The sequence below is a fragment of the Balaenoptera acutorostrata genome, chromosome 8 (genome assembly GCF_949987535.1).
Source record: "Balaenoptera acutorostrata chromosome 8, mBalAcu1.1, whole genome shotgun sequence".
NCBI classification, from domain to species: Eukaryota; Metazoa; Chordata; class Mammalia; order Artiodactyla; family Balaenopteridae; genus Balaenoptera; species Balaenoptera acutorostrata.
This window is the reverse complement of record NC_080071.1, coordinates 113,685,432-113,705,380: the sequence shown is the minus strand read 5'-3', so window position 1 is coordinate 113,705,380 and position 19,949 is coordinate 113,685,432. Positions and strand designations below refer to the sequence as shown.

The window sequence follows — 19,949 nt, the reverse complement described above, 5'->3', positions numbered from 1 at the left end:
TCAGATCTTAATATGTGTCTATTACCGGTCTCCAGAGAACATTAGCATTTTCTCCTTCAAAGGAAGGTTGTAAACATGTGAATGTGGAGAAGGAAGGTCAGTCAGTCCCCTCCCCCTCCCTCCCTGTATCCTTATACGGGCATCTGCAAATTCCTCTTGGTTATTGTTCAATATGCCTGGGGCATAGGTTGGGAGATGCTTCACTGTATGATAAATTCGTGCTGTCCAGTAAGTGTGGTCCCAGCCTGTGAATGAGAAAAGCCACCCAGGGCACGCTGCATCGCCTCCAACTGGATGCCATTTCTGAAAAAGCACATCCTTGATAGAGTGGGTGGGGACGTGTTCACAGTTGGCAGCCAGAGGGAAAAAATCAGTGGATTGAGAACAAGCCAAGAAGAGAAAGGGAAGTGTGGAGGAAAATTTGAGCAGAATGGAAGGAGACAGGGCCACACGCCTGAGTAAACTGGGGAAGTGTGATTTGACGAAGATGAAGAGATGAAGGCAGAGGTGGTGGGTGTCTCAGAGTTCCTGAGAGGGGAGGGAAGATCGACGTATATGCAGGGCCCTGGTTTTCCTCTCAGCCATCCCCTCACACGGCGCCAGGGATCGTACCACCCATCTTTCCTGTGTCATCCAGCCAGGACTGGCCATTGGCCTCCCTGACAAGCTCTTATCTGGGACTTGGTTGGTGATTGGAGTTACTCATCTGATGGGATGACTTTTCTAGTCATCTGCCCGATACCCTAAAACTTGCACATATTCTTCTAAGAGATTCTGTTTAAGAGCTGTTATGATATAGCTGACAGAGATTTTAAGAAAATAAGAAAAATTACGTTCAGTCGAGTTCTCCTACCTTACCAGTGGAAACTAGCAATGTATCTTCAGTCTTTGCCTTCTCACTAACAACTGGGAAAACCTTTTCCAACAAACGCTCTTGAACTTCCTTACCCCTTTCCTCCCCCAATCCCCCCCTTGATTGTCCCAGAAGGTGATGGGTTAAATGACAAAGAACACAGGTTCAAATCCCCGTTACGGCATCATCATCTCCACCATATACTGTACTCTTCTCCCTTGAAACTAGAAACGGTGTTTCCTTCAGAGTTCCACCTGTGCTGAATGTTTTCCTCCACCAGTGGTTCTTGAAATGGGATCCCTGGCCTGGCGGCATCAGCCTCATCTGGGAACTTGTTAGAAATGCAAATTCTTAAGCCCCACCCCCAGCTGTAGAGAATCAGAGACTCTGGGAGTGGAGGTGGGCCTGGCGATGACCGATCTGTGTATCAGCAAGCTCTCCAGGTGATGCTGTTGAACCCTACAAACTGAGAGCCATTATCCTCATAACACAGACCGCTTTGCTTCACAGTTACTTGTTGAAGAACCCTCAAAATGTCCCCAGAAAATTGTTTAGCTATTTAATATTTTAATTGTTTCATATGTCCAGCCATATATATTAGTTACTCAAGCAAAATGGTGTTTGCACTCCTCTGCCCTGTCAAGACTTAAAAGGACTCTGAATAATCTTTACACCATCCAAAGTTAAAAGAATCGCTCAAGTAAGTTGACATAAAAGGAGGAGTGGTGACTCAGTGTCTAGTGAGGCCAGTTCAGCCCCCTCACCCCTATTCCCCAGGTACTTGGTCCAATCAAAGTTTAGGGCAAGAAAGACCAAATAGATCCAAGGATATTTAAAGGAACAAATATTGCCCTTGGGTCATATGTATTGATCAGCAAAGTTCCACTTTAACCTCCTGCACAGAAATTTCCAATGAGACTTAATCTGTATTCAGAAGTCAAATTTATGTGGATCACACCACAGAAACTTCTTAGTTGTCACAATTTTCCCACAAGTCATCCCTCCCCATCACTCAAAAAGCTCCCAGCATTCCTTTCTGGAAATTCACAGCCTGCTTTCTGTATGTTCTCTATGCCTGTATTCCAAAGGTTTCATTAGCATGTGTCTGGTGAAACCGAAGTTTTCACCCACAAAATCATTTAGTATAAGGTTTCCACTGAAGACAGAATTTTCAGAGGGAGAATCCCTCTGTGCTTTTTTGTTGTTGTTCTTTTTTTTGACATGAGAACGGTTTTATTTAAATCATTGATCACTTTTGCAGTACTCAATATTAGGACATCGAAATGATTTAGACAAAATCTGTTTCCTTTTAACAGATTAAAAAACCGAATCCTAGTTGGCAGAAGCTAATGTTTGCATCACACAGCTAATGGGAGGTAGAATCCTAAAATCTGCTTCCAACTGCCACCTGTACCTGGCAACACCAGGCAAAGTGTTTACTTTTGTGTCGCACAAGTGTAAGGACCATATAATCTGGATTAACTTTATAACAATAATTTAAAAGGTAGAAAAGGGTCCCATATTACAGAAGTTTTTAAATTGACTATTTTACCATTTATATTAATACAATAAATGAAGAAAACTGACAATAGAACAGGCCAGTGGTCAGCCAACACACAACACTATGTGTTAACAAACATGGCCAAAGGATCGGTGTGTGTCATGCATTACCTTCCATGTAACATCTTTTTTGGAGGGGGGGAGGGAACATAAAGGCGGAGTGATTCAAACTAGCCCTATTAAATATATCTATTAAGTTTATACCTTCTTCTGAAATTAATATTTGAGTGGAACATGTATTAATTATTCACATAACACTAGCTTTCTACTGAAGTTTAAGAATCCAGCAGATGAGGCTCACATTTAGGCAAATCCTAGGGGTAATTGCACTGAGCAATATCTACTCAATCAATTATGAACTGCAAAATAATAACTGGGTAATTATTTCAAAGTATGAACTACAGATATAATATTAAAAAACATATAGTAGAACAACTTTCTAACTTTAAAGTACAAATGGTTAAGTCACCAGTACCTACTTACACACAAATTAAACAAAATCAGAATAAACACTCAACTTTTAGGAGAAGCAGTTTCAGTCCTGGTTGTACCACTTAATAGGAGAAAGATCTTACGTGGGTCCTTTCATTCAAGGATGATTTGAAAACCAATTTACAAAGTTAATATCTTGGATCCCAGCTAAGAAGGCTCTTCAAGGATCTTTCATACTAACTTGAGGTTGGGAAACATACCATTTGAGAAATTAAATGATACCGCCCCTCATGCACTCCCAGGTTACCCACAGTGAGTCCGGATCACACTTCAGTTCCTAATGACCTAAGTTAAGAGTCTCCTGTCTCCACACCTCTTATCCCGCGATACTCGACGTGGGCTACAGAACCCAAAACCAACCTGTGTTCTGTGTGGTACCACCTGGCTGATACTGATACCTAAGTGTGCACAGGATTGAGTTAAAAAGCTCTTCAATTCATCAAAGCAAAGAAAGAATAAAAATAACACCCTTAGTTTACACAGGCTTAACCTACGTTGATCACCTAGTAAATCTTGAATTGGCTCCCATTAGTGGTAAATAGAATACTTGTGTATTTGGTATAGAAACCAACAAATTTAGGTTAAATCAAGCCTTCACTCTGACAGTACAAACTATGTTTATTTGTGTGTAAAGTGCCAGTTTTATATACAAATCATAAGTAAACTTTAAAATCTGAAGCAGTGAGTCTGATGTCTTCCTACTGCCTTGTGGTAGTAACTGTTTAGTCCTGCTGGATCAAACTCGCTTGACTCCCCACACTTCGAGGCCCAGGAAGGTGCTGTTAAGAGCCAGGGGGAAGTCATGTACAGCCAGCCTCCTTGCAAAAGCCAAACATGGACAAGATCTTTCGTAAGAATCCGAGTAGCTTTTGTCAACGCTTTCAATCTAGGTGACCCCACTAGCATTAACAGGATTGATTTTGAGGTAGCTACACAGCTTTAAAGATGCCATTAATGAACATTAATGAACATTTTAAAGATGCCATTAATGAACATTAATGAACATAATGAACATTATGGGCAATTTATGGTGTAGCTGGTTAATACAGTTCAAGGAGCTGATTTTTTTCTCTTTTGATGAGAAGAAAAAAAGAAAAATCAGCAAAATAAGAGCGCATCTTCAGTTCACTTAGAAGTCAGCATCCAAGGTAAAGGAATTCTCTGTCCAACTGGACATCACTCCCATCCTCTGATACTCGCCTACTCTCTTCTCAAAGAAGTTAGTCTTCCCTTCCAGTGAACTATTCTCCATAAAGTCAAATGGATTTTCTACTCTGAAAACCTTGCTAAAACCCAGCTCCAGCATAAGTCTGTCTGCCAGGAATTTGATGTACTGCTTCATCAAAGTGCAATTCATCCCAATGAGCTTCACTGTCAGGGCCTCCGTGAGGAACTCCTGTTCTATCCTAACTGCACTGACGATTATTTCTTTGACTCTCTGCTCCGAAGGTTTGTGTAGCAGGTGTTTGAACATCAGGCAGGCAAAGTCACAGTGTAAACCCTCGTCTCTGCTAATAAGTTCATTGGAAAATGTGAGGCCGGGCATCAGTCCTCGTTTCTTGAGCCAGAATATCGATGCAAAAGAACCAGAAAAGAAGATTCCTTCCACTGCGGCAAAGGCTACGACACGTTTTCCGTACGTAGCCTCTTTGTCCTCGATCCAGCGCAAGGCCCAATCTGCCTTCTTCTTTACACAAGGCATTGTCTCAATGGCGTTGAAGAGAAATTCCCTTTCTTTGGAATCTTGAATGTAAGTGTCAATGAGGAGACTATACATTTCCGAATGTATGTTTTCCATGGCAATTTGGAAGCCATAGAAATAATGGGCTTCCGTAATCTGAACTTCTTGGCTAAGCCACTCCACCAGGTTTTCATTTACTACGCCGTCACTTGCTGCAGAGAAAGGCAGGACATGCGAAGTGAAATATCTCTACTCAGGCTTCAGGGCTTCCTGGTGCTGAATGTCCTTGGAAAGGTCCACCTCCTCAGCCGTCCAGAAGGAAGCCTCAGCGTTCTTACACATCTGCCAAATATCACGGTATTCGATAGGAAAGATGACAGAGCGGCGGGGGTTACACATCTGCCAAATATCACGGTATTTGATAGGAAAGATGACAGAGCGGCGGGGGTTACACATCTGCCAAATATCACGGTATTTGATAGGAAAGATGACAGAGCGGCGGGAGTTACACATCTGCCAAATATCACGGTATTTGATAGGAAAGATGACAGAGCGGCGGGGGTTACACATCTGCCAAATATCACGGTATTTGATAGGAAAGATGACAGAGCGGCGGGGGTTTTCTTTCAGAAGTGGTTAGTCCTCCACACTGGGGGCAGATAGCTTAGGGTTCCACTCGCCGGGCTCCTGGCAGGTCCTCCTCGCGGTCTTGCTGGCCAGCACGCGGGTCCCGCTGTGGGACGGGGGAGTGTCCTCCTTGTCGGCCAGCCTGAGCCCCTTCATAGGCGAGAGCCGGAGGAGATGCTGCTGCAGGCCAGTGACGGTGGCGGGCGGGACGCCAGGTGGGGCTGTGTGCGGGTCCTGGGCCCTCCGTTCTTAATTGCAAAAGTTTAACTGCTGCCAAAGAGGTGATCTGCAATAAAGAACCACCTCTGAGCAGCACAAATATTTTTTATTCATGAATCCCGGCCCCTGATTACACATGCCTGTTGTTTTGTAACTAATTGCATGAGGGTCGACAGTCCATTTCCATGCATTGTAAGAGAACACTCTCAAAGGGCTAGTTGAATGTAGTAATAATGCCAACTGGAAATTCTTTTCAAGGCTTTTTATACTAATTAGACAAACTAACAAGGTAAGGCCTCATGTAAGTTATTTCCTTGCTAATGGGTTTCATAAAACATAGACCGGTGGATAAAATGTAAATTTGAAGTGTTCTTCAATCCCTTCTGTACTGATTGTTATTTTCTGGGAAATGAAGAACATATTGAGGATTTGGGGAAAGCACTTGGGAGTCGGAGACGCCCTCTATGTGTTCTAGTAAAAGGGTGTGTTTGTTCAGAAGGGACAGACACACATCCATAGATACTCACACACAAATGCATGCACACACATTGCCACTTCACCACCACTTCTACTTCCACCCAACCCCTCATCTCCTTGCCTTGCAATACAAAAGCAAAACCAAGGACCAATCTTGATTTTGGCGGGGGTGGGGGGCGTTGGAGGTTTATATGTTTGTATCTGGCTTCCTTGTCCAGCTGTTTGACAGCTTGCTGGCAAGCAGTGAAGCGCTCTTTTTTCTCAGCATCACTTTGGCTAGTTCCTTTAAGACCAACTTATTCTCAAGTAGAGAAGATAATGACACATACCGTCTCCTCAAACTGCTGCCTTGCTTTTAGATGGATTCAGCTGTGTCCTCCAAACCTTTATGGGATATCAACCTCGCCCAGGCCCTGGGATCTCAAGGTACCCCCAGCCTAGCAGGAGAAGCGAAGGGGGTGGTTAATCCCAGAGGAAGGAGGCGAGGGAAACTCACAGAGGAAACAGGCTACGCTGGGTCTGGGAGAATATACAGCATAGTCACCAAAGGGCAGACGGAGCAGTGGGAGGGCGGGCGGGCGGTGAAGGGGGCAGAACTGAAAGGGCATCTTTAGGAGAAGGAGCTGGAGCAGGTGAAGTCTGAGATCTCGAAAGGTGAGTGGTTCTCACTCTTACTGGCACATTGCACTTAACCTGGGGAGCTTTAAAGGAACCACTGGCTGCCGCCGCCCCTCAGAGACTCTGATCTGATTCTGCTCTAGAGTGGAGCCTGAGTATTCAAATTTTTTAAAGCACTCCAGGGGCTTATAATATTCAGCCAACATTAAGAACCACTAGCCTTATGTCTCTGAATGTGTGCTTTAGAGGACATTTTCCGAAAGCATCCGTAAGAGGATGAAAGCTCCACCAAACTGGTTGTGATGGTAGAAGAGCCACATGGACCCATGTGGAAATTGAGTTATTTCCAATTCCTTAACAGTGTCTGAGCAAAAAATACACCCTATCCCAGTGTTTCTCAAAGTGTGTTTCTGAACCCCTTCTGCATCAGAAAGATGTGTCTCGATGGCTAAAAATTTGATTCTCTGACCTCACTCAGCTACTCTTAAGCAGAATGTAGGGTGAGAAAATTGGCAGTTTGAACAAATTTCCCAGGCGAAGCTTTTGCACACAGAAGTTGCACCTGCCTCCCCGTCAGGCCATCTGAGTTTGACCAGCGTTCGTAGGCAGCCAGGGTGCCGTAGTATTTGAGTTCTTCTCTGACTTCTCCGTGCTCTACACTTCAGAGCACAAGGGCAGGGAAAAGCAGACCTCTGGGTGTAGTTCAGAAAAAAAGAAAAAAGCATCAGAATTTCTTTTAAACCAAGGCTAACTAAAGGCAGAAGCAGGTTAAAAACAGTTCTTCCTTTTCTTTCTGGTTCCTATGCTATATGGCAAGACTGGATTGTGGAATCATTATCAGATATTGTCATTGTACCGCCCACATCTGGGAACCTCAGTCATCTTTAAAATCAGTATCTTGATAAATGTAGAAGGAAGATGACCCTGCTTATGGCTCTCACATGCTTCCGATGTCCATTTCATGTTCATTTCATGAATGGATCATAAAATCAACAGATGATCTACTGCTTGTACCTGCTCTAGACGCTAATCACCACAGGCAGCACCTATGTTCTAGTTAACATTATCTCTCCAAGATCCAGCACAATTCTTGACCCAGACTGGGTCACTTAATGCATATTTGTTGAGTAACTAAATGAATGAATGGGAATTATCCGCAGGAAATTAATTTCCAAATTAGTTTTCACTGGAATCCCATATATAAATCTCCCCCTCTCCCAGGGTCTTACAGGATTTTTTTTTACGGAGTAAATAAATAATATAGGTGCTTAGTGATTTTTATTTATACATGCATTTTACACACACACACACACTTCATCCCTTTACAAATAAAAGCCCTTCTTCTCAAACCATCCTTCCTTAACTGCGAAAATGTGTTTTAGTTTCTGAAGTTTGAATGACTGGATTCAGATTTAACATTTTTGGGGTGACTGCTTTTGATCAGGTACTGCCCAAGGTGGTTTCTCTGATGATGTCTATCATCTCATGCTTTTTTTCACAATTTAAGAGGCAGACAGTTCCCCTGCTTGATAGATGAGAAAAATCAGGTTTGCTTCCCCACCCCCATACGTATCAGTGAATGATCAACACAGGCAGTATTTGAACCCAGGTCTCTTTTGTGATTCTGCCCCAGTGCTCCTCCCACCTGCCCCCAGCTGCCTTCCTACAATAAACCAAGCGCAGAAGCAGAGAAGACTTCTCCAAAGCACATTTCCCAAAAGGCGTGCCTTAGCGACCAGGTTTTTTAATTACCTTGCTGACATGACAGTGGCGTGGCGTGATAAAGTAGCACATAAAAGGGTGAGAGCAGGACCACCACGCAGGAGGACAGGACAGTTAAGCATGGTGTCTGCTGAGTACCTTACGCGCCCCACCCTGGACCCCGTCCCTCACCGTCTTCAGGATGTGGTGAGAACTGGCTCCCTCTGGAATAAACTCATTCAGCCTCAGGGACTGTTTGGCAGTAAAGTAACAGACAACTCTGCAGCCCTGATTCTCCTCTCTCTGCCCTCCCCCCACGTCCCCAGATCCCTCTACATCTGACAGGGAAGGAGAACAAAGATGTGTGTGGGTCACAGCTGAGCCAAGTGTCAGAGGAGCTGGCTTGTCTGAGAGAATTCTTACGGAGAGGAAAGGAGAGATGACCCTGGCCGCTCTTCTTGGCACCCTTGTTCCTCCTGCCCTGCTCCCCCGCTGCCCACACCCCTGCTCCTCTCCTAGATGCAAAGACAGAGGTTTCCACAAAGAGCCTAAGGGAGGTTGTCAAACAAGCCAGGGGCTTAAGGACCGTCACCTTTGCTCAGTGTGTCTCAGGCCCCCATGGCCCAGCCCAGCTGGTCTTTTTTCTTTCTTTGGAGAGGAAAGCTGTCAGCTGACACTAGAAGGTATTTGTTCTCATTAGCTGGGCCTGCCGGGGTGTGATTCTTTGCAACCCGAGTGCTAAGGGCAGGATGCTATGATGGGGGCCGGGGCCCATTCCAGGGATCATCTTGTGAACATGTTAGAGGTTGCAGGCACGAGCTCCAAACAGTCGTTCTGTTGATGCATCGGCGAACCTGAGCTGTTACAAGTAGTAACAAAACCCAGGAAACTATCTTTATAGACAGTACCAAGGAAAGCGTGTGCTTTCCTGCCTGCTTTTCTGCAAGGAACCTGTGAGCCCTTCTGGGTAATAGAACCCCATGTCAGTCGGTAAAGAAACAATGCATTCGTATATCTTTGTTCAGTTTTCAGGTAGAGCAAACAATTGTCCAAAGTACGTGCCAAAAGGAACTGTATCAGAGATAGAGTCTATAAGCCTATAGGGCAAACATATTGGGTTGCAAAGATATAACCTATTTACTCCTGCAGGCTCTTACAGATAAGGTATTCGTTTATGACTCCTGCTAAATCATGTAGAGAGCTATTTTATGCGACCACTGTGCCACAGACTGGTTTAAGTGAGGGACCAGTTCGGAGGAAGAAAAGAAAACATTGATATTAGGCAGTTTTATGAGAATGTAAATCAAATCCAAAGTTTGCTATCCAAAAGAATTAAATTATTTATGGTATAAATTAAGTTTGGTACATTGTTCCTGATTTAAGCAGCATGAATAGTTCAATTCTTCTGCAGTTTTTTTTTTAATTTGCAAGAATAAAATAGATGGTATACAGTTTGACTTTAAATTCGCAGTTACAAATTGAAATGAACATTTAAAAACTGAAAGATTTTCAAGATTATGCTATTGGTCAATTTGTGCCGGCCGAATAACATTTATCACCATTGTGATCATGTATAAATAAAGTAAAAAAGGAAGACGTAACAGCACCAGTTACGGAAGATATGATTTATTTTGGACTAGGATTGTTCTTAGATATGCTTCTTTAACCTGGGCTGGACTAAAAAGCAAAATACCTAAGAATACTTTTTCTTCAAAACTGTAGTTAGTTTCAATGAAAGGCCTTTCTTTTTTACTTAATGTCAACAATATAAATTTGAAAAGGATTCTGATAGGGAAAAGAATCCTTCTTGGGCATACAGTTCAATGAACCAATTATAGGTAATCTGATTCTAGTCATTTACTGCTTGTGGTGTAAATGTCTGCTAACCACAAGTTGATTGCAGCCTCTATTCTAATTTTCAGTGAGGCTTACTGGTGGCCCACTGTCATTAAGGATATGCTATTTTGTCAATATTGAGTTAAGAAACAATTAAGCCCCATGAAAACATTTTTACCATAATCTGTTCCCCTATACTAGACAGAGAAATGAGGACACACAGTTTAGCCTCATCAAAAATACATTTGTTATCAAGAGAAAGAGAAGATAAAAGTGTGGTCCTCAGCCTTCGGTTGAATGTGAGAATTGCCAATATGATTACATGATTACACGATTATCACACTTATAATTGTGTTCTTGCCAACCTCCTACCAGCTATGTTCTCTTTGAAATGAAAGAACACATCCCAATCATAGATACTCTGCAAATTTATATCGAATAAATGAATGAACAGAAATACCTTATATTTAAGATATTTAAATATCCTGACTCGGTCTTTAATGCTGTCAGTTTCAGTTATCACACTAAATGTTTATAGTTTATGTATGTATTGACTAAAAAATTCCACATAATTCACCTATCTACCATAAATTTATCAATATTAGCCATATGGGTACATAATTTCAAGGTTGTGGTGAAGTTTAGTGACTCTTTGTGAAGTGTTTTTGAAACCTGCAGGTGAAAAAGAAATCTTAGTATAAATACATGTAGAAATGATGAATGGTTATCTGGAGAAAATGCCAGATTCTTGAAATATCATGGACATGTTATTGGTTTTTCACATGGCCGTTAACTGGAATTGTGTCACATGCCCACTCCTAAGCCAGTCGCTGAAAGGGACTGGAATAACCAACACTGGCTTAGATTAATCAAGATTCACCTCCTTGGGCTGAGAGGGACCCAGCTTCTCCTTCTGTCACAAGCTGCCTGATACCTGAAGAAAATTAGGGTTCTAGTAATATATTAGTGACAATTATATTTGGTTGTATATTAGAAGAAACTCAACATAACAGTGCCTATTTTATTTCTCTCTCATATACCGGTTCAGAGATAGACAGTGCAGCTCCATGCATCATCAGGACCAGGCTCATCCTATTTTTCTGCCCCAAAATACTTAGTATGTGACTTCCATTGTCAAGGTGGCTGCTGAAGCTCCAGCCATCACTTTCATATCCCAGCTAGGAAAAGAAAGAAGGATGAGCCCCCTTTTTATAAGAAACTGTCTATAAGTCCAAGAAAATAGACTGCTAATAACTCATTGGCCAGAAGTTTATCACACAGTGACAGGGGAGTCAGGGAAATGTATTTGGATGTGTCCAGCCAAAAAATCAGGGTTTGTGACTTAGGAGGAAGGGGCAAATGGGGGATAGAGTAAACAACTATCAGACTCTATCACAGGTAACAATGACAAGAAGATGGTGTAAAAGAAAATGTGGAGTAGGAAAGCAGGGCGTATAGGAAAGAATGAGTTGCCCCTATTCTCCACCATTCCACCTACCCCTATTGCAAGTAATTTTAAGTAGTGAAATAGTCACACAGCAAAAGAATAGGAAGGAGAGGCAAAGGACATTGTAAATCAGCAGTGTAGAAACTGTATACAGATAATTAGGATCATGTTTTACACTGTATCATTTTTTAGCCTTCTTAAAGTACTTTACATATGAAAGGATATTACTTTTCCAAATATGGAAATGTGAGAGTCAAGGTATGAATGATCTTTCCAGCCTAACCATCTTAATTAGCAACAAGGTCACCTTTGGAAAAAGCGAAGTATTACCTAGAAGGAAAGGCTTATTATGAAAAGAATCAGGTCCTCTGGAGCTAGAGGAAAGAGGAAAATGAGGAGCTAATTAGCTATAGTAAGCTGTGGGAAACTTATTGATAAATTAGAGTCCATGCATATAAAGTCTCATTATTATAAACGGCAACTCTTTTCTTTATTTTTTAAAGGTAGCCAACCAAGTTGTGCAAGCTCTGCTCACTCAAAAGGTAGGTCACTTTCTGGCTTTGTTATTTTCAAAGTACTTATGTGAATAGATTGGAACTCACATTGTCAAACTAACAGAAACTATGATTGATAGCTGCAATACTTTTCTATTTATTCACTTAGGTTAAAATTGTGTGCATTTTAGATGGCATATGCAGTAACATCAATGACCAATAGATTCATAAAATTTAAACTCTTGGGAAAGTAATAGAAAGCCTTTTGAAGATGAAAGATTTCCATGGGCCTACCCAGATGAGTAGCAAACCTATCATTTTTATTTAGTAAATGCAAACATTAAATAAGTTGATGGATTCCTCTGACTCCTATAAAATGAATAGCCTGTGATGCGCAGCATTAACAGATGCCTAAAACTCAGCAAGAGATCTTTGAGGTTAGGAAGTTTATATTTAACTTCTCTGGACCTTAATTCCTCTTCCGTAAAATAGGGATAACAATGTCTACCTCCCAGAATCGCTGTGGTCATCCTATAAAAGGGAACATATAGAGGTGTTCCCCCAGGAACAGGTTTGTGGTAAAGATAAAACAAATGGTGGTATTATATACTTGAAAGTTGCTGAGAGTAGATCTTAAGCCTTCTTATCACAAAATAAAAAAAGAGAATTAACTATGTGAGGTGATGGATTGTGTTAATAATTTTGATCTTGGTAATCATTCTACCATGTAATGTATATCAAATTATCATGTTTTACACTTTAAATATATACAATTATATTTGTCAATTACTCCTCATAAAGTTAGGGAAAACAACAAATGGTGATTTCTCAGCATGAAATTTCTATACCTTCTCCTTTGTCATCTTCTTATTCTGCCTTCAGATCATGTTATTGGGGTAGAGTGGGTAAATGCAGGTAGTTGCCCAAATTTGGCAGGTTTGGTGAATTTTACTGAACCTTTGGCGTCTCCTTCCATGATGTGTCTGAGAGGCTAAATTCTGATTCCTTCAAATTTTTTTATTCTGAGTTACCTCTCTGTGAGATAGATTTCCTCTTTAAAAGAAAGTCTTAGATCATGTGGCATGTTCAGGAGGATGTGGCTAAGGAGAGCAAAATCATTTACGACATTTTGATTTTTTTTAATTGAAAACAATTTTATTAGGGGTTGACTACTTCTCATAAAGGTGCTTAAATAAATATTATTTTAAATGTATACTATAGAGGCATTAGAATAATATTTTTGCTAGATTCTCTCCCCCAACTCCTTCTGTCAAAATATCATGCTTCCTGCTACAAATGATTTTAACTGGTTCAGATTTGACATTAACATTACATAAATAGAGAGATTTGAGCACATTTATTAGGTTAGAATTAGGTTCCATTGTGAGTAACAGAGATCCAAAATAATGGTGGCTTAAATCAGATAAAATAAAATAAAATCAATTATTTATTTCTCAGATCTAAATCTACAGGTGGGCAGTACATGACTGGTATGATGACTCTGCTCCATAAAGTTGATAGGGTCCCTGGCATCCTGACTTCCATCTTATTATTCTGCAGGATGTGGCCTTCATTTCCAGGGTTACCTCATTGTCCAAAATGGCTGCTCTAGCTCCAGTGATCACATCCACATTTCAGCCATCAGGAAGAAATGAAAGCCAAAGAAAATGAAGAGGCTAAAAGACACACACCAGCTGTCTTTTAAGAGAAGCTTCCAAAAGTTTTCACACCTCCCTACTTACATCTCCATGAAGAGAGCTTAATCACACATCCACACCTAAGGAAGCTGACAGTGGCGTCTTTTTTCTGGGTATGTGCCCAGCTGAAAATTGATTGTCACCTTATTGTAGAAGAAGGGTCGAAACAGATGTTGAAGGGCAACTCATGATTTCTGTCACAACGTATTTGAATGCCTTTTCTTTTTCAAAGGCTTTAATTTCTCAACTGCTTTCCTCCTGTTGGAAACTCGACACTCATTTAATTACAAACCTAAGGAATGAAGGGGCACTGTTGCAGCTCTGTGTGTAACTGTTGAAAGACTTCTCATGCCTGTCTCTTTTAATGGTGCCTCAGGAAAGAGACAAGAAAGCTGTCTGGTACAATATAAAGGAAAATGGGACCTTTCAGGCTCAGCCACAAAAAATAGCTACACAAATTCAAGTAGTAACTAGTAAACAGATAAATCTGCCTTGGTACAGTTAAGCAGTAAGACACAAAAAGATGTGCTACTGTGAGATAGCCTACCTCAGGGATACTGTGAAGCAGGCAAAGATGCCTGAGCTTTCAGAGATTCCAAAAGAATCATGTTCTGCAGAAACATGCACTTCCCAGTTTTTCTAGAAACTGTAGAATTGCTACAAAAAGACAAAAATTTCTTTGTAATTAAGAGCACAATATAGGAAATAAAATGTACTCCAAAAGCAGATGAGAAACCTAATTCTAAAGAGGGATGTAGCTGGCACAGAGTAAAAAACAAATCTTGAGTGATTTATCCAAGTCACACACACACATAAAATCCTTGAGGTGAAATTATAGTCATAACCATACAGTTTTGGACTGTATCGTTTGTTATGACACAAAGGCAAATCTGCCATGACTTCACATCTTCCTCCCTGGGCAACCAAAAAGGTATTTTTCTGGCATACCAGGAATTGGCTCTGATAAGCATCTTGAAGTCACAGAGTGTATTTCCTTTCCAAATACTGTTAGAAAGAAAATTATTTCCATAAATTTAGCAGCTTCTGTTAAATGTACATATCATGTCCTAGTCAAGTAATTCAATTTATCTCAAAAATCTGCGAATTCTCTTAAGAGAGGTGACTGTCCCTCCTTTAGATCAATAACGCTAAAATGACAATATTAAACCCAGCTCACTTCCACTTATGCCTCCAAATCATAGGTCCAAGTCTAGAAGTGCAAGTGAAATCAATAACCTGAGCTAGACTCATATTTTTGTCTGAAATATATTTTATCTTCATTAAGACAGTTACACTCACTGAAAATGTTACTCTCCTAGGTTCTTCTTTTTTTTTTTTTTTTTTCTTTTTTGCCACTAACACCAAACTTGGAAGAAAAGCATTTTTCCCTGGAGTTATTTTCCAGCATATCAACAACCTCAGCCTTACCTTCATGTTCTTTAGAATCACCAAATATTCATGGTGTTTTTTAATTTGCCAACATGGATTAAGGCCCTTGTATGGTGGAATCTAGCAATACAGCCAACCAGATAGCAGCAGAACACAATTTTGTAGCTTGAAGCTAAAAGAACTCCCAACTCCTACATATTTCCCTTGTAGGAGGTGTGATCAGACCATCTGTGTCCACTTGTGTAGCAATGGTGTGGGTAGGATCTGGTTTCCTTGAAGAGAGTCTGTTTATATTTACTTAGCACTTCCAAGGAGTCAGACCCCATGTCCAGCATTTTAAATGCACTGAATGGTTTTGTTTTCACTGCCATCTTGTGAGGTAGGACTACGAAAATAAATTTCCCATAGTTCCAATTGCTAGAAGTGCCAAAGCCCTTATGTTAACCTAGGGTTATTGCATTCCACTCCATGCCCTTACCCTTTGTACCATTCGGCCTCCACAATCCCATTCAATCACTTATTGTTTATCCCCACTGTAGTTCAGCAAGCAGAAGAGATGCTATAAAAATCAACAGGTGGGTTGAAACCCAATGATTAGTTACATCCGATTGCAGGAAATAAAACAAAAGCGCAAGGAAGCCAGTAGATTTCTTAAAACTTCTGGAAGCATCGCCATTCCTCGCTAGCAAGGACGTCCAGGATCTGACATGCGTGGAGTCAAAAGTGACTGTAAATTTGGAGCTTTCTCCAAATCAAGCTTTCTCAGAATCAGTCTTATTTTGGACCCCAGAATTTCCCAACTGCCAGGGACCTTAGTGAACATTTAACCCTGAGCTTGTCAACTAGCTTTGGTAATAGGCTCAATTCACTGTACTGACATAAACTGTTTAGCCATCACCCAGATTAAGAATGTTTTCATCCGAATGCCTTTTGGATGAAGGCTTGCAGTATTCAGTTTGCCACGAGACTCACCACTTCCTATTGATTAGAACTGGCCTGATTCAGCGATACAATTATGTTACCTGTCTTGCCTTTTTAAGTATTTGATGTTGAGGTCCTTGGTTGGTCTGAGATGCGACCAGCCTTTTCCAGTAATGGCTTTTCTTTTTACAGAAGTATTAACATTCTTAGAAGAGATAGGGATATATCAGTGACAGACACTGAGAAGGGTTGTGACTGGGAGAGGCTGGTGGATGTGGTGTCCAGTAAGCTTAAGGGAAGGATTCAAGTGGCCCTTGACAAGCCATCTCATGAAGCAGCTGAGGCATGCCTTGTCTTGAAAGCCTGGTTTTGTGCAGAAGCTACATTTACAGGTGAGGAAACTGAGGCGTAACCAGAATAAGTTACTTCCTCAAGGTCATGTGGGTAGTGAGGACCAGAGCCCAGGCCTCCTAACTGCCAATCCAGTGTATTGCCATGATACACACTGCCTCTGAAATAGGAATACCAGTATAATATCATTTTACATGATAAAGTCAGATTTAAATAGTTTCCAACAATACTCCAGTGGTAATATCAGTATATATCGAGCTTCTAATCAACCAGCATTCCCCTAAATTTCCTTTAACCTGGAGCTGGCAGTGGTTTTGCTCTAAATGCATAAAGTAACCATACTCCATAGCTACTACACAGCAGTGAATCCAGAATCTCTTTCAGCCCCAAACACAGGTGAAACTTGTCAGGAGTACAATGTGTGGATCCTCCAGGGAAGTTATGGTTTGGGATCATTAAGATGCACAGGGCCCTTTTAGACCAGTATCATCTCATTGCTCAGGATATTTTCCTCTCACATCCAGCTGTAATGCCTTACTTTATTTCAATTGAGAGTGGCATGCAGATTGCAAAGAAAACAGGTTTGGCTATTTCCTTGAACCCAAAGACCACTATACTTGCTTACATGAGATGAAAGGTAGTCAACTCTTTGGCATTTTTTCTTCCTGATAACATTATACAACACATCCCCTTTTTTCTTTCAAAAGACACAACCTTATATTTTCAGAGGGGTCCTCCCCTTGAGGCCTGAGACATACTAGGGAGCAGAGAAAAAAAAAGGTTGTGGATGAGGACAGATGGTCCAGCCCCTGTTGGGAGCTATGATCTCAGAGGCTGCCCTCTAAACAGGAGAGTTCTTTAGTTTCTAATGCCTTACCTGAGGGGCATAGTCTAGTTCTCACCTCTGTAATCGACAGCATTAGAATAGTGGCTCTTTCACCCAGCCTCAAAATGTCATATGGGCCTTTATGTTAGTGGGTTCTCATTGTGAGCCCAGGGGAAGCACAGACAGCCCGCTGACACTCTCTGCCTAGTAGTCAAGGAAATTGTGGTTTTCCTCTCTCTCTTTCCATCTATCCAGTCTGGCTGTGTTTATGTGTCTGCACGTGGGCACACACATGGCTTTGATTACAGTTTCTTGGGATGAGGACTGTCTGGCATCACTTACCATCCACAGCTTGAGTGAAGAAAACAAGAATGTTAAAACAACACAGAATATTCTTTTATATCTACACATTTTCTGTCCAGCTCATTTCTGTTGGTCGATGATTGTAAGAGCAGTGTCACATTCCTAAAGCCCTCCATTTCCCCCTCTGCTCTGTGCTGATCTAGATGAGCCACGAGTGATGAATGGTTCTCAAGGTCGATAAAGTGCGTTCCTGCTAATGAACTTTTACTGCCTTAAGTAATAGTAATGGCCATGGAAGTTTGGGCACTGGTACAAGAACTTGCTTTAGAATATATTGATATTTTTTCTTTCATTTTTTTTTTTTTTTTTACCCATCTGAAGAATCTTTTCAAGTTATTCTCAGTTTTGCTGCTAAAAACTGTTGCTGGTATTCCTTACAAGTCTCCTTTCTCCTTGCAAATCCACACTCATATGCTTCTGTTTCCATCCCTCCCCCTGCAAGTGAGAATGATTGTGTTTTCCCACCCAATAGGTACTATTAATATTTATTTACCTCACAGTCAAGTTTTATTAATTGCTTAATTAGCAGTAGTGAAAACAATTAGTGTTTGGGAGCAGGGAGTGTTACATACATGCTAAGAACAAAAATTAGCATTAGCGAGACACAGAGGTTGAATTCTAAATAAAGACAGCAAATTTAGCCTTTTAATTTGAGCAGTGCCTAGGCCCCCAAAACAGCCTCTGCTAAATGGCATGCGTGCTCGGGTGTGCACACACCCCCCTGCCCTGCTTTTACAGCCGCTGCCCTCCTACAGCTTGCACCCTGGTGCCTCGTCTGGACATGGCATTCCTTTGCTCTGCTCTGCATTTGTAGGCAGCGATCAGTTGAAAACATCCTATGCATAAGCTTCCTTATTTAGCTAAAAAGGTGAGGTGAGGGTAAGCTGTGCAGTGAGCTATAGCTTCGCCTGTCCCTTTGCCTCCTGTAAATAGAATGAATAAGCCTGGAAATGATGACGCATCTCAGGTGAAGCCTCGGAAGCTAGCTCTCTCTCTAGCTGCACACTGAGGTTGCCACGAGGTTGTGTATGGGGCAGGCCCACTCACCGTCGTGACTGCCGTTTAGGTCCTGGGGGGCAGAGCTGTGGGCTGGCACCCTGTCTTGCTTGCAGAGCCTTAGGTGAGCCCTGTAGCTGCCCCACCTCAGCATACACAGGTAGACACACTAGCGGTGTTGAGAAACGTAAAACTCTCTCTATCACACCATCACTAGAGAATAGAACTCATCATCATTAACCCCTTTAACAAAATCATCACACAATTTTATCGAGCTCCTACTACTCTGGGGGGTGCTGTGCTAGGTGGTGAAGGAAAAATGTCGGAACAATATGCCTGTGCTGGTGTTTCTGTATCTTCTCATGCCTTTTGAGGAATGTGTCATCTAATTGACAAGATAAGTCCAGAGCATGAAAGCAAATCAACACAAAGCAGTATCTCACATTAGCTAAATGTCATAGAAGAGGCATTGAGGGCTTACTGGAGTTCAGAAAAGGGAGCAGATAAAAGTGGAGGATGCCAGATAAAGGCGTCGGGGAGGAGACAGAATTTGAACTGGATGTCAACCGAAGAGCCAAACTTGGACGGGAAGGAGGAGGTGGATGAGAAACAAAAGGGAGGTCGGGGAGGGGGAAGGAGGCAGAATGCCCAGTGCTTTCGAGAACAGGCAGACCCTTGTTAAAGAACAGGGTAAGAGCAGGGTAAGAGCAGAAACCTTTTTTTTTTTTTTCAAATCAGGAAATAGTGTAAGATAAAGTTTGAAATGTAGAAAAGGGTCAGCTTTTGAAGAACCTTGCCTTGGGGCTCTATTCTACCTGGTGTTCCTTGAACCCCACCAAAGAGGGTGTAGGCGTGTCAGTATAAGTACTATCTTTATCACAAGTTAACTTGGAAGGCAGCTCCTGGGTGGGATTCTAGAGCATCCTAAAGCTCCCACGTATCAGCTCCCCTCATGAAAGCTGGGCAAGAGCTCTCCTTGGTGTTTGAACTATTCAAAAGAGCTGCTCTAAGGGGATGCCGAGGTACGGTTCTTCTACTTCTTCCCCAACACTAAGACCAGAACACCCCAAAAGATATGGAAATCCACTAGTTCAGAGGATGGGCAAGTTTCAAGTGGCCTTATAAGCCTTCACTTCACAGTTGCTTCACTCCGTCTAAATGCACCACTGACTCAGTTAGCAGCCGCATTGAGAATTTCAACTCATTTCCACAAATGACAGAGGAAGCTTCCATCAAAAGTGATAGTTTCTTTCGTTGATCAAATCTCTGTTCACTGTAAAAACATTGTCCTGTGGTTTGTGCTTTATGATTGCTTTTATGAAGACAGTGAAAAAGCCAAATATATAGGTGGAAACTTAAATTGACTTTACATTGCTGAGATTTACCATGTTCAAAAATAGC

General features: G+C 41.6%; 2 protein-coding genes across 15 annotated transcripts in view; one reads left to right on the top strand and one right to left on the bottom strand.

The window, feature by feature from the left end:
- The window catches only part of NCKAP5 (NCK associated protein 5), a 1,062,317-nt gene that overhangs the window by 852,787 nt on the left and 189,581 nt on the right, over positions 1 to 19,949 (top strand). For all 14 annotated transcript variants that reach the window (XR_009009050.1, XR_009009051.1, XM_057551412.1 and 11 more), the window contains one exon: positions 12,015 to 12,053. Coding sequence is in view for 12 of the 14 variants with exons in the window: in XM_057551412.1 (XP_057407395.1) it covers positions 12,015 to 12,053 (39 nt within the window). In the remaining 2 variants the exon portion in view is untranslated. The remainder of the gene's footprint in view (positions 1 to 12,014; positions 12,054 to 19,949) is intronic.
- LOC103005888 (ribonucleoside-diphosphate reductase subunit M2-like) lies at positions 4,035 to 9,074 on the bottom strand. The gene is given in 4 exon segments (XM_057550912.1): positions 4,035 to 4,985; positions 5,193 to 5,461; positions 8,393 to 8,566; positions 9,056 to 9,074. Coding segments are annotated over 4 exon segments (1,413 nt in total).